At 44.6% G+C, this 14,448-nt stretch overlaps 1 protein-coding gene across 14 annotated transcripts in view; it reads right to left on the bottom strand.

The window, feature by feature from the left end:
- Positions 1–14,448, bottom strand: part of DMD (dystrophin) — a 7,596,173-nt gene that overhangs the window by 5,498,034 nt on the left and 2,083,691 nt on the right. For all 14 annotated transcript variants that reach the window (XM_085622447.1, XM_085622454.1, XM_085622449.1 and 11 more), the window contains one exon: positions 6,936–7,055. In XM_085622447.1, the coding sequence (XP_085478573.1) occupies positions 6,936–7,055 (120 nt within the window). The remainder of the gene's footprint in view (positions 1–6,935; positions 7,056–14,448) is intronic.

Genomic DNA, 14,448 nt, shown 5'->3' with positions numbered 1-14,448 from the left:
GGATCCACTGAGCCCCGAGCTCAACTGCAGATTGGGGCAAGCATGGGTCTTGGTGCACAGGGCGCCAAGCTCTGCTGGCAGTCTTGGTAGGAGTCACAGCCTTTGGAATTTTCAAGCGCCAATCTTTGCAGGGCTCAGCTACTGGACTCATGGATGGCAGAGTCAGGTAGCCCTGTAGATGAAAATGAAATCTTTGATGGCCCTGAGACTTTGTGAACAGAGCGCAAGCCAACAAGCCCTTGGAGTTACTTAAGCTTCTTCTAGAGAGTGTAGAGAAGTTTCAGGCCAACACAGCAAAGCAAGTAGCAAAGTGGCAGTCCCTCCTACAGCACAGCTCCTCTTCTGGCAGAGTCTCCTCAGGTCCCGAATATGATCTGAGTACATGGTGTCGGAGGCCTAATAAGTATACCCATTTTAGCCTTTGAAGTAGGGAGACTTCAAAGAAAGGCCTTTGTGGTGCAAAAGACTCTGTCCTTCCCTGCCCTGGCTCCAGACTCACAACAGGGAGGTATGCAACCCTTTGTGTGAGGACAGAACCTAGCCCTTTCAGGTAGAAGTGTCAGCCCCTCCCACTCATCCAGCTCAGGCAAACCCATCAACATGCAGATGACAACTCAGGCACACTTTTCCTTCCTTTGTGTGTCTCTGTCAAAAGGGAGTACACGAAAGCCAGATGTCACCCATCCCAGACGTGTAGTCTAGAAACAGGCAGAAGTCACTAAAGGGGTTAAGTAACAAAATACTATCTTTCTAAAAGTGGCATTTTCAGACGTGCAATTTAAAAAACAACTTCACTAAATTTTGTGTTTATAAATTGTGAGTCCAGAGACACCAGACTTACTTTTCCCAACTTTTCCCAGTTTAAAGTTGCACTTGTAAAAGGTTACAAGGCAGCTGCAATCTTACCCTATGGGAGAGATAGGCCTAGAAGTAGTGAAATACAAATTTAAGAGGATATGTAAAACGTACAAGTACATGTCCTACCTTTTAATTACACTGCACGCTGCCCATGGGCTGTTTCAGGGCCTACTCTAGGGGTGACCTATATGTGATAAGGTAAGGTTTGAGGCAGCAATTAGGTGAACTTGCCAAGTCAAAATGGCAGTTTAAAACTTCACACACAGGCACTGTAATGCAGGCTTCTTAGGTGGGTGGCACAACCAGTGCTGCCTGCTCACTAGTAGCATTTGACTGATAGGCCCTGGGTACACATAGTGCACTTTACTAGGGACATGTAAGTAAAGCAAAAGTGCTAATCATGGGTAAACCAATTGTCATCACATTTTAGGTACAAAGCACATGCACTTAACAGTGGTAAAGTGCTCGGAGTCCTAAAGCCAGCAAAAGCAAATTCTGCAAAAAGGGGAGAGGAAGGCAAAATGTTTGGGTTGACCTCTGTAAAGCCAATTCCAACAAATACCAATGTAATCATTTTTAAAAGTTCTTTAACACTGGCCCCAATTCACAAAGATGAAACCAGCCTTTTCAGTCAAAGAATATTCTGGAAAATAGAAGACCTGTTCCAAGACTTGACAGAGTGGTGCAGAGGTGGCGCAATAAACTCTATTTTCAGAGAAAGGTAAGTTAACAGACAGTTACGCTTGAGAACATGTTGATTCTGTAGAAACAGAAAGGAGCAGTGAAAGACCCACATCACATATGCCAGAGACTTATGGCCTGTGGTCTAATTCCATGTTTATATTCTTCAACAAACAGAAACACGTGAATAGGAGAATAAAAACTGCAATCCTACGGTGATAACAATCAAAGATCTGTGGCTACTATTCTTAAAAGGCATATTCAACGAACTGAAACTTCATCTGATTCACAATTTATTTCCACAAAGAGACCCATGAAAAGCTCTTGCAACCAAATATGCCCAAATCACACACTGAAAAGACCCACTGAAAGCCAGGGACACCCCTATAGAAGCCTCCATTTGTGCGTGAGGCAATGATAGCACATAAAAGTTATCTAGATGTTTTTTATCCAGGTAACCTGTATTTGATATAATTGTTCACTGTTTCTAAGGTCTACAGTCTGCAATGCACACACAATCTACGAGAAATTCAGTTGAACATATGCATTTTATAAAGTACAATTGCGAAAAAACAGGCACAAGCCTGTGCCCTACATAAATATTTGTGAAACAATAGGCACAAACCTGTGTCCTACATGAATACACACCTTGATATGGTTCCTGATAATGCATGAGGGAATTTTAAAAACTGTTAGAAATTAGGCTGCCTGCTGTGTCGCAGCACAGCCATTTTGGCAGGCAGAGGCATAGCACTGCATCTTAGTACCAAACAGGACGCTGCCCTCCCCCAAGACCATCCGGTTCTGGGGGGCTGCAGCTGAGTATCTCAGCATGTCTTCAGGATCAAGGTGGGCTCTTCCAGGGCAGGCGATGGGGTGAGGGGGCCGCAGGCCTGAACAAGACCCAGCATTGTTTCAGTATCTAGGACAATGCAAGGCTATCAAGAGTGGGGGGATTGGGTGGTTTAATTGTGATAGATAAATCAGGTAGAAGATGAGCATGTGCCCTGACCTAGGCTGAGGCCAATAGGAGGTCCAGTTATGGATGGAGTACATGGGGAAATCCATCCCCCACAGAAGTATTTCTACACCAAGGCCCCCAGGGACAGGCTCCCTTTAACCCTTCCGCCAGGCTCCAAAGCGAGCATTTAAAAAACAGCCCTTTTGGGGGCACAGAAAGGTTTCTCCATGAAGTTCACGCCGGGATCTGCAGGCTCTTTAATGTGGCCTTTTGCACCTGGCAGAAAGCATGAAAATTCAGCCTCAGCTGCTCAAAATGTGCCCCCCACAGCCAGTCTCCACTTGCAAAGGAACAACAAAAAGCCTGCATGACCCAACTAGCAATTGAGGTTAGGTTAGCAAACCACTTAACCAATTACCACCCCATTGCCACAACCCCACAGAAGACCAACGACCCAACCCCAAACCTTCCACTTGGACCAAGGGGCCCTCCCCATCAACCTGGTGACCCTGTGCATCTGGTTGAAGCAGTACCCAAGCTTTAAGGAGAGGGGGCTATTAGTGAAGGTATTTTGGAAGGTTTCACCACTCCCTAGGGTGAGCAGGAGTGCCCTGAACTTGAAATCCACCTTTGATCAACCACGGGAAGTGGACGAGAAGCTACATTAGGGTCTGGGCCTTGGGTGGGTGTCGGGATCATTCCCAATCCCTCCCTTTCTTGATTCAGTAGTATCAATACTAGGTGTAGTCTGTCATAATACTTTATTTCGATAAATAGTCCCGAAAAAGGAGGCAGGCAATTTTGGATGGATCCACCATTTGTCACACCCTGAGGGCCACTCAGTTAATGACTGGCTTGACAGCGAGACCTGCTCGGTGACATACAAGACATTTGATGAAGCAGTGGACCTGGTGAGGAGGGCGGTGCCAGGGGCCATGCTCGCAAAAGCAGACAGTCAGCTTTCGACTGCTTCCAGTCTACCCCAGCAGTTTCCCCCTCATGGTCTTCCAGTGGGGGGGATTCTACTTTGACAAATGCATGCCCATGGGTTGCTCTGTCTCATGCTCCTTCTTCCAGGCTTTCAGCACTTTTCTGGAATGGGCAGTGGTGGTGTAGCATCCAAAGACTGGTCCACGCACGATGTTCTTGCAGGGCGGCCACAACATATTGTGAGTCCTTCTTACACGCTTTCCAAGAGTAAGCAGGGGAACTTGGGGTACCCTGGGCCCCTGAGCAAACTGAGGGCCCAGCCACAATGCTGATTTATTTGGGAATAGAAGTGAACATTGGTAAAGGCAGGTCCAGGCTCCCTAAAAACAAGGTCAGGTCACTGCTAGCGGACATGAAGATGGTTTTGGCAAAAGGGAAAGTGGCTTTGAGTGCCATCCAAGGGCTGCTGGACAAACTGAATTTCACATCTAGAATCATCCCAGCTGAGAAGGTCTTTACTAGGAGAGTTGCCCAGACGACCGCAAAAAATCACCCAGAAACACCACCTTGTTATTCTTAGCAAGGGGCTGAATAAAGATCTACTAATGTGGGCTCAGTTCCTTCGGCAATTCAATGGCTCCCTGCTTTGGAGGGCCCTCCTGGGCCTCCAGCCCTAAACTGTCATTATTCACGGATGCATCAGGTAAAGACGTTTTTGATGTTATATTTGAGAAAGAGTGGTGTGCACAGAAATGGCCCAACGCCTGGTGTAAGAAGACAGTCAGAACAAACATTATGGTGTTAGTACTGTTCCCCATAGTGGCCTCTCTGGTGGACCAATGAACTAGCTGACAGAAGGGTCCTCTTCTGTCAGATAACATTGCTGTTGTGTAGGCTACCAACTCTCACTCTGCCTAATGCCCCATGGTCCTGAGCTTGCTGAGGGAAATTAGTAAAATGTTGTTTGTACAGGAACACAGAGTTCAGGGCGAGACACATTGAAGGGGCAACGAAAAATGTAGTGGATGCTCTTTCTTGATTCCAGTGGCACTGGTTAAGGGCTGCAAACCTCTCCATGTCATCTTTCCCACAATGCAGGTCTCCCCCCTGAAAGCATTATAAAACTGGGCTGGTGGGCATCAGACTGCTACAAGCTGTACATCAGGCCTTGAGATATGTCCAATCAGTGGGTGTGGGGGGCACTTTAAACAGGTCTATTCTTTGGAATGGCATTATGCAGAATGCCACAGGCATGTCACCCTTTGTAAATAGGTGTGCAGCTGTATGTCTTGGGCACCAGGCTAATCAGGCAGAAAGGACGCTGACATCAACGTGCACCTAAACAGAGGCCTTGTGTTTGCAGTGCTTATTAATGATTCAATTTGTTGTGAATATTGTCCCATTTGCTGATTAATCAAGTTTGACACAGTGCTCCAATTTTGCTTTATTCCTTGCTAGCGGTCAGACTCTGGGTCATCGCCCACTCCTTTGTCATAAGGACAGCACAGTGTGACAAGTCAAGGAACGTAAATCATGGCTTGTCTCACACCAGCATAATATGGATGGGTTTCCCGGGCATGTGTTGGGCAAACCTCAAGAATTGACCACGCCAGGGGTTAGACAGGAATCCCGGGGGCCCCTATATTCTCATAATACATCTAGGTGGCAATGATTTGACCACCCTTGGTATGCCCCCCGGTACAGGCCATGAAGGAAACAAGGCGGATATAAGTAGATGCCTGGGGTCGTGTGAGATTATTTGGTCTGAGATTATCCAGCACCGGTTTTGGCAGGAGGTCAGATCAGCGACGGCTCTAGAGGCGTCCCGCAGGCGGACCAACTGTTCCATGCGAAGATTCACAGAGCAGAGGGGTTGAGATTTTATAAGACACAGCCTGATCAATGCGCAAACCAACGGTTTCTTTGCAGAGGACGGAGTCACCCTATCGGATGTGGGCCCAGATATATTCCTGCTGGATGTACAGGAGGTCCTGGAAAGAACCGGATGCAGGTAAAAAGTGACAAGGCAGCATTGGGAGGGGCCCCAGGAGCAATGGTAGTCACCCCTGTGGGATTGGCAGAGGTACAGGGTGCTCCAAGGGTTTATGGTCAGAATCCAATGGAAGAGGGATAACTGGCCAACTACCCGTGAGGCCTTACGGCAGGACCCCGGCGAACAACGTGACGGTGCCCCTTAATCCCATGGGCAGTTATAAACCTGAGCAACTGGGGGCTTGCCCGGTACCGCTCCACCACCTGGTGTAAGTTCAGCGTTAGGGGTTCACAGTGTGAGGACCCCCCCCCCAATAGTGTAGCACCCATTGGTATGTAATTCACATGCTATTTGACCAATCAGGTGGGATGTCAGGTTAGGTTGCTCATCCACTGGCTGTCCTGGATCGGCCGCAGGCTAACCCAATCTTGTCTTGCCTACATGTGCAAAAATAAACCTGCAGCAAGTTTTCAACAACACATTATGGGGCAGATTTATAAGCCCCGTGCGCCACTTTTGCACCGCCGTTGCGTCACTTTTGTGACGCAGCGGCGGCGCAAAGCCAGCGCCATGCTGCGGGCTATTTACAACGTGACGCTTCTAGGGAGATGCGTCACGTTGTAAAGCTTGCGCCACATGTGGGCGTACCTGCACAGGGGGGGGCGTTCCGGTGCAGGAACGCCTCCGAAAAGTGGCTGCATGAAATCTACAAGATTTCACTCAGTCAACTTTCCGGCCATGCTGCGTCAAAACCCTGCGCCTGCTTGAAGCAGGCGTAAGGATTGACGCAGCATGTTAGGGATAGGGGCACCTCGATCCTTGCTGGAGCTGCATCGCAGTTGCGACGCAACTCCAGCAATGCGCCAACCTTACGGCGGCAGATGCGTCGCGCATCTGCTTGTCCTTGCGCTGCATTGTAAATGCGGCGCATCTGCGGTGGCGCAAGGGCAAACTTGCGTGACGCATCTTCCCTGGCGCATCCATGCTGATTTGCAGGGATGCGCCAGGGAACATAAATCTGCCCCTTAGGGGCTTACTGTCCTTTCTTTTGCGTCACACAATTTATGTCACTTGCATGCTGGGGGCGGAAGGGACTATGGGTATCGGCGCCATGCTGTTTGCTTTGAAACCTGAAAACACTGCGTAACAAATGTGATCAGCTCTCGGGAAAATGAATACTTTTCATCTTTGGGGCTGGCTATAAAGACAAGAGTCGATGAAGTGGTTTGTGTATTTTTGTTTTCAGTTAATGAGCTACACACAATATCTACGGCGCATATATTGATTTAGAAAATCTACGAGCAAATGAATACACTGGAGACAGCACAGCTAAAAACGAGGGGCCTTGTTTTCTTCCGCTCCTGCTCCATCTCAGAGATTTTCCGGGTTTTTAAATGAGCAGTTGACGGTACGATTTTAAAAACAACTGTAGGAGCCTCCTGCAGCTTCAATATTTGAACATGTATGGCACCTGTTACGGTTTGAATATTGAAGTCCACAATGCTCGTTTACCTGAAGTTGACCCTCCAGTGCAGCGGTGACTCGGTCTCCACTGTTTTCGTCCACGACCACCACCATGTGAGTGAGAGAATTCACTCGAACCTGCTCCTGCTCCAAATCATCTTGCAACACCTGAAACCAGTCACAGAACACATTTAAAAACATACAGCACAGAATGTGACTTCAATTAACCAGCTATTACATGAAATATGTAAAATTATTTCCATCTTTAGAAAGGGCCACAATAGGCAGGAAAAGCTGTGAAAAATTAAAAGTTAAGGGCGTAGAGTTTTTTAATGGATTAAGGTTTAAAATATTCTGTCAGTTAAAGGTATGTTCATTGTCTCACCAAATAGACGCCTGCCCCACAACGCAAACATGCACAATCCAATCCAAGGCAGCTGGATTTATAAAGCGAGGCCAATCACCGTGAGCGTATCCAGGCCCTGCGCGCTGCTACGCGTTTTAGCTTTACTGGGAGCATGGGGGATTCGTTTCGGTTGCAAAGTTCAAACATAGGGGCATATTAACAAGCCAGGCGATAACATTATCGCAGCTTTAGCAGCAGAAAACTGTCGCTAAAGCGGCGATAATGGGCTTGATAATATGCTCTATGGAATTCCAATTGAAACCCATGTTAAATGTGAAGGAGTCTAACATGGGCTTCAATTGGAAGCAGTTTTCTGCCGCTAAAGCGGCGATAATTTTATCGCCTGGCTTGTTAATATGCCCCATGCTAGCCTAATTAAGGTCATTAACGCGTAGCTGTTGTCCCAGAAATTAAGTTCAAATGAGTAAAATCCCCCTTAAGGGTGATTGGGTTGCTGGGGTCAATGTGAACATTTAAAGCTGTCGACGCAGCAAAGAACCCGCCTAGTGACACTTACAAGACAGCTGATATTTAGGTGATGAAAAATCTGGTGCCCCTCTGTCCGTGCTCAGATTTAAGGAGCCAAAACAGTGCTGAGCGTGTTCATGTTCAATTGCTTCAATTTAATCAACTGGACAAGCGTTAGGAAATAAAGCAATGTAAACAGAAGACGGAACCTCATGTGGACAACTTCTTTGAATTCTATTTAAAGATCGAATGAAAATCAAATCATTTGACCTAAAAAAAAAATCATTTAAATATCAGTTCTTACTAATCCTAAAATACTGAATCGTTAGCATCATATTGTGATTATTATACACAGGAGAGGCACACGTGGTTATACATTAGAAACAAAACATATGTGAACCTAGTGTGCACCAGTGAATAACAAGTCGAACAACCTTTAGGAAAAATAAGCGCATTTGACATAAAGTTCCTGTTCCACACTTTCAAATTAGAATACGGCTTATCTTTGCAATGATATGTAATAGCCGCCCTGTTTCATAGATGTCAAAGGAGGGAAGAGCTGGGCCAAGGCTGATCAATTACAAGGAGAGCTGTGGAATTCGATGGCTGTCACTCTTTTCTTTTATACACATAGCACTCTGATCATTTAGAAAAAGGCCATTTAGCTCCCGGAGCAATTGCAGATGCATTTCAACCCCACTGATTAAAGGGTCTCCCCAGGACTGGGAACTGGGAATTCTAAGAGAAACACAAAAGAAGGCGATAGTGCCTTACGTAGGGGCATATCTACAAGGCGGCGATATAAAATTATTGCCGCTTTTGCAGCCGTTTTTGGCCGAAAAGCGGCGATAAATATTATTGCTATATTAGCAAGGTCACGCTATCGCGAGAAACCTTGCCTTAGCGCCTGAATTCCTAACGCCCATCTTTGCATTTCTAATGAGATGCAAAGTGGGCGTTCCTCCCCAGGATAACGGGAGAAATGTCGCTAAGTGACATTTCTCCTATTATCAAGCCTCATGCAAAGCAGCATAGCGACAAGAAACTGACTTAGCCATGATATCCTATGTAAGGTGGATATCATGGCTAAGTATGTGAGGCCCTATCAGCAAGCTATCGCCAAACTTCGTGGGATTATCGCTGGGTTTCCAGCGACAATCTCACGTTTGGCAGTTAGAGCTAGGATTTGTATTGCTTTTGAGATAAGCGTTGCTAATAGCACGCTATCTCAGCGATAAAAAATCCACGCTAGCCGGCGATAATTATCCTAGCGCTAAGTGCGCTTAGCGATAATCATCGCCGGTTGTTGCTGATATGCCCCTCAATGAGTAAAGGTTATCACAACTATGCCACCCAAGTGAGAGCAGTACACAGGACATACATCTACTTCCAAAATAGGATAGGGATAACCTAAAAGGAAAACGTAAATGTAATTCTGATTAAAAGTAAGCTTGTTTAAAATGCTTATTGGTAAACCCATGGTATGTCAACAGGGACATAAAAGATACGCATATGTGTTTGAGGTGAAGACTTGTTGGCATCAATTGTTGATGTGATGTCTGCGACTTCCCTTATGCAAATTGTGGTAAGAGTAAACAAATAAATCACACGGAATAGAGGAGACTGCAAATCTCTAATTGTTGGTAACTGTTGGACCTGACAGCCTTAGTGTGTTTGTCCCCAATCTTTTAGCCTTCAATCCTCTAGTTTTTGCTGACTTTGTTTTTCCTGGCCTTAGGATTCTGCACACTGTACCACTGCTAACCAGTGCTAAAGCGCTTGTTCTCTCTACCTAAAACATGCTCATATTGACTTTCCTCCAATTGACACATTTAATTTACTTGTAAGCCCGTAGTAAAATGGTACTACCTGCATCCAGGTCCTATAAATTAAATGCTACCAATGAGCCTGCAGCACTGATTGTGCCTGCCACTTAAGTAGCTCTTTTATTAATGCCTCAGGCCTGCATCTGCAGCCTGTATGTGCAGTTTTAAACTACCATTTTGAACTGGCAAAATAATCCTTCACAGGGCCTAAACCATCCTTTTCAATAAATTAAAAGACACCACTAGGGTAGGCGCTACACAGCCCAGAGGTCAGGGTGCATTGTATTTAAACATTCAATTACATGTATTTTTTCACTACTGCAAGGTTTATCTCTCTCATAGAATAGCATTAGGCTACCTTATTACATTTAATAAGTGGAGCAAGTGGAAATGTTGAGTTTGGTCTCTAAAGAATTGTAATTTAAAACCCACTTTAATAGTAAAGTAGGATTTTAAGTCCCAATTCTAAAAATAACACTTTAGGAAAATCAGCATTATCTTGACCCAACCATTTGGTGACTGCAGCTTGTAGTATGGGACAGATGACTAGGTATAGCTAGCAGCTACTCTTTGTGTATTGCTCCCAGACAGTGCGACAAAGGGGGAATAGGTGCTGGCAGGATGGCCTCTTTCTGATTTGATAGGGTGGCAAAGCTGTCACCTACCACACTTGCACTTCATAAAGACTCTCATTCAGCCAACTCTCAAAGGGTGTCACACTAGTCTGCCTTCAGAAAAACTGGGGGCAGAGAAAGGAGACAAGAATATCCACACAGCTTTGGGGGATGGAAACCTCCTACTTCAAAGCTGGCAACAAGGATAACTAGTGGACCCTCAGACACAACTCTTCAAAAACTCCTGGACCTGTGAAAGACTCAGAGGAGGGACTGCCGTGCTACTCTGCTGCAAGAGGGACTTTAACTCTGCTGCCCTCCTGCCATGCTGCTCTGCTGCCTGAGTGAAGACTAGACATGCATCTTGAACCCAGAATAACCTGAGTGACTCCAAGGGCTAGTTGGCCCCTCTCCTTATCAGAGTCTTGGGGACAGAAAAGGCTCCAACCATCTTGAACCCTGCACCTGGACTCTGACTGCAGTGAATCACGTCCCCCCAGTGGTGCCACCCCAGTCCTGCACACTTTGAAGTGGCCTGAAGGTGCTCTGTCAGTCCAGCTGTAGTGTTTTGGGCAGGACAGATGCAGCCTGATCCAACTCCTTGCAGCTCCACATCGGCACCGCTTCTGCACACTGCATCCCTGATGCAGGACCTCACAACTTTTCAGAAATGCCACTACGTGACGCAGAACATTCCATCGCAGCCTGCAGCTCATAAGAAGCAGCGCTGCGTGATGCATCCTCAACGCTGGCTCTCAGAATGCTCTGCAACCAGTATTTAAAATACTTTCCTCAGCGGGCCTAACTTGGCACTTGTATCCGGCCCACGCTTCATCGTGGTCTGCCTGAACTTGTGACTTAGTCACAGTCCAGCGTGACTAGATAACCACAGTTGGCACTTTGTGCTCTTAAGCTCTGTTTTTTACTTAAACCTTTATAATTGCATATCTTCGGTTCTATTAATTAGTTTTTATTTGTTTTGATTTCAATTAATTTATTAAATTTTACTAAATTTTTCTAAATTGTTGTAGAATTTTTCTTGAGTTGTGTTTTCACCTTATGACTGTTAGTGCACAAAAACAGTTAAGCCTGACTGCAGTTGTGCCAAAATACCAAAGAAATATGCAAAGGTCATTTTGGGATTTGCTTGTGTTTCACCCCCCCTCAACCAGTAACCCCATTTCCTACAGTGACTCTTTTGTAAAGGTATTCCAGAACCTTCATATGATATTTAAATGTGTGTCTGCTAAATTCGGATTGCCTTTTCTCTTTACATTTAATTGGGCAAAAATTCAATTAGAACAGGAGCTGATTAGGTCTCCTCAACCTGATTAGCTCTCCCCAATCTGTCTTTGACATTGCTCATACGCTTGTTGCAGTGTGCCATCTCAGATGGCAGCCTTCGTTCTGGTTGAGAGACCCTGCAGCTACTTGCACGTGTTAGGTATACTGACGTCATAATCGCATTCCGGGGTTTGGAGTGAAAACACCATTGGAGGTCAACACCATGAACACATGATTGTGTGGTGTTTTTGAAAAAAAGGAAAATTAATCTTTGCTTTGCAAAACAACGCTTGGAAATGTGGTCTGACTTGCTCGAATTTTCAAAATATGGTGTTAGACAAAAATCAATGTAACACAGGAGGCTCTTACCTAGGACAATGGGAAGGGAAGAAAGCATCAGATATTTTGTATTTCTGAGATGAGAGCTCACTTAGGCCTGTCACAGTGGTATCATATCACAATATTACTCAAGGATGCCCCTTTCCTTAGTAGGATTGTTTCCTTATCACCACAACTCGGGTTTTTTGTAATGTTATCTAATACTGTTCATTTCAACGTGTTTTCTTTGTGCAAATATTCGATGAAGTGTTTGAAGAGTGTAGCTTTTGGGTTATCTTTTTTTTAACATCTTTGTTTGTTTTTCGAATATATAACTTGCTGCGTGGATAAAGGATGCCATATATGAGATTTCTCGTCTTGTAGTTAGACATATTGAGTGTTCCTATTTCTTGTTCAGATATGTAAAGGTAGTGTTTCAATAGTTTATTCACAATTTGAGCAATTGCCACACTTATGGTGGCCTTGTGATGGTAGAAGATACCAATGTTCTAACAGGGTCTTCTTTTAAGCAGACTCTGGCAGTGTGATGGCACATATTTCATGTTTTTAGGCAAAAAAGTGGTTGTTCTTGTTTGCAATCTAAGTTAGATAAATTATGCCAGTTTCTTTTATGATTCTTTTGAACTGGTTCGTACTTGGGCAGAATGTGGATACCCAGATGATTTTGTTTGTTCCTTTTTTCAATCTTTATTTCTGAAAGTGAATAACATGGTATATACCAAGCTCTCTTCCTCACGTTCTTGATTAGTTTTCTTGGGTAACCCTTCTCAAGGAGTTTTAGGGTAATTCAGTCGCATGGAGGAAATAATCATCTTTTTCAGAATAATTCCAGTGGAACATGAGAAACTATCGAAATGGTAAATTATCCTTTAAATTCCTTGGATGGAAGCTATTATAGCTGGGGGAGGGGGGTTATATCCATTGTTTTCTATATAATGATATTGTCGACCTTTTTTTGTTTTTCATACACCACGGTGTCAAAAAATCTGATAGATGCAAATTTTTTGGGCATGTTGAATTTAATGTTTGAGTGATTATTCCATAATTCAACAAAAAAATTGAGACCAGATTCATCTCCTGTCCAGATGCAGAATGTATCATCTGTGTATCTAACCCACACATTAAGGTTCTGCAGAAAGGGATTATTAACTATGATGTATATTTCTTCGTACTGGGTCATGAAGCGAATGGCTGTCTTCGGGGCAGAGGGGCAACCAATAAGAATGTCTTTAACTTGCAAAAAAAGCTCATCCTTGGACAGGAAAAAAATCCTTTTTAATCCAATTTCTGCTACAGAAAGGATGACATCAGTAGAAACCCAATGTAGTCATTCTCTGTTCAAGGTAAAGTTCTATATCTTTCAACACTGTTTCATGTGCTATGTTGGTATAAAGTGAAACCACATTATTTGATTAGCCATTGCATCCTTTTGTGGAAAGGGACAGTTTCGAATTGGTTCCAAAAGGGACTGACAGCCTGATTATAAGTGGTCTTCCTGCAGAACATTTGACATCAATGTGGATTTTTGGATGAAGATTTAAAACAGGCATCCACAGAGAATTATTGTTCAGAAAATGTAATTCACCGGCATATCTTTCAGTAAATTCCATTTGTCAAAGATTATATAGTTTTTCTCTGAGCTCCTGAGGGGGTTGAGATGGCAATTTTTTATAGTAGGATGTGTCACACACTTTGCAATATCCCTCTTGTATATATTCTTCTTTGTGCATAATGACTACTGCACCGCCCTTGCCTAGTGGATTCCTAATACTGATCTTATCTTTCTTTAAATTCTGTATCACTTTAGGTCGAGAAAATACCAAGTTTGGTTTGAAGTGTTCTTTCTTCTTTTTACAATTAGTTAATGGCAGAGAAAATCATTTTCTCAAAAATTAATTTGGCTTTAAAGTGGTGGATGGACAAAATGCGGACTTGTTTGAACACCAGAGTCTTCAACAGCTCTGTGAAAATACTTTTAATGAAAAAAACACTTGGGGGCCAATTACGATGCAGTCGGAAAAGGCTGTGATTGTCGGATGGAGCCTTTTCGACCGCATTGTAATATGTGGGTCGGATTCCTTTCCCACCGCCTAATTACGATGGAGGCAGCCAGAAAGGAATATGATCCGTCTTTCCGACTGGCTTTCAACAGGTTTAGAGAGCCTGTCTGCTAGTTGGAATATGGCCAGTAATCCCAAGGGTGGCTCTTTCCGCCCTAGGGATTACGATGTTGAATTTGGACAGCCTTTCTGTTCTGGCCTTTTTGACACATACAGACTGTCGGAACTCAACTTTGGAGACCCCCAGCAGGGCCCCCATGGGTGCACAGCCTCCGGTTGGAGGCCGAGGGGACTCCTATGGTGCAGGGATTAAGTGCACCTCCCATTTTACAATGGGAGCATATATTTCTGCCGGAATGCATGCTCCCATTGTATTGTATAGGCATACGACCGGACAGTGTTCTGTTGCATCCTAATCAGTCGTTCGGGACCGCCGGCCAGTTGACGGTTGGTCCCTTGACCGAGACGATGTCGGGCAGAAGAAACTCCGCCTGACATCGTAATGAGGCCCTAAGTCTTATCTTTCTAAAGAGTCCCAAGGTTTCACTTTTGAGTTTCACAAAT

The sequence above is a fragment of the Triturus cristatus genome, chromosome 8, assembly GCF_964204655.1.
Source record: "Triturus cristatus chromosome 8, aTriCri1.1, whole genome shotgun sequence".
Lineage (NCBI taxonomy): Eukaryota > Metazoa > Chordata > Amphibia > Caudata > Salamandridae > Triturus > Triturus cristatus.
Note: the sequence above shows the minus strand (reverse complement) of the source record. Positions and strands in the feature narration are given on the sequence as shown.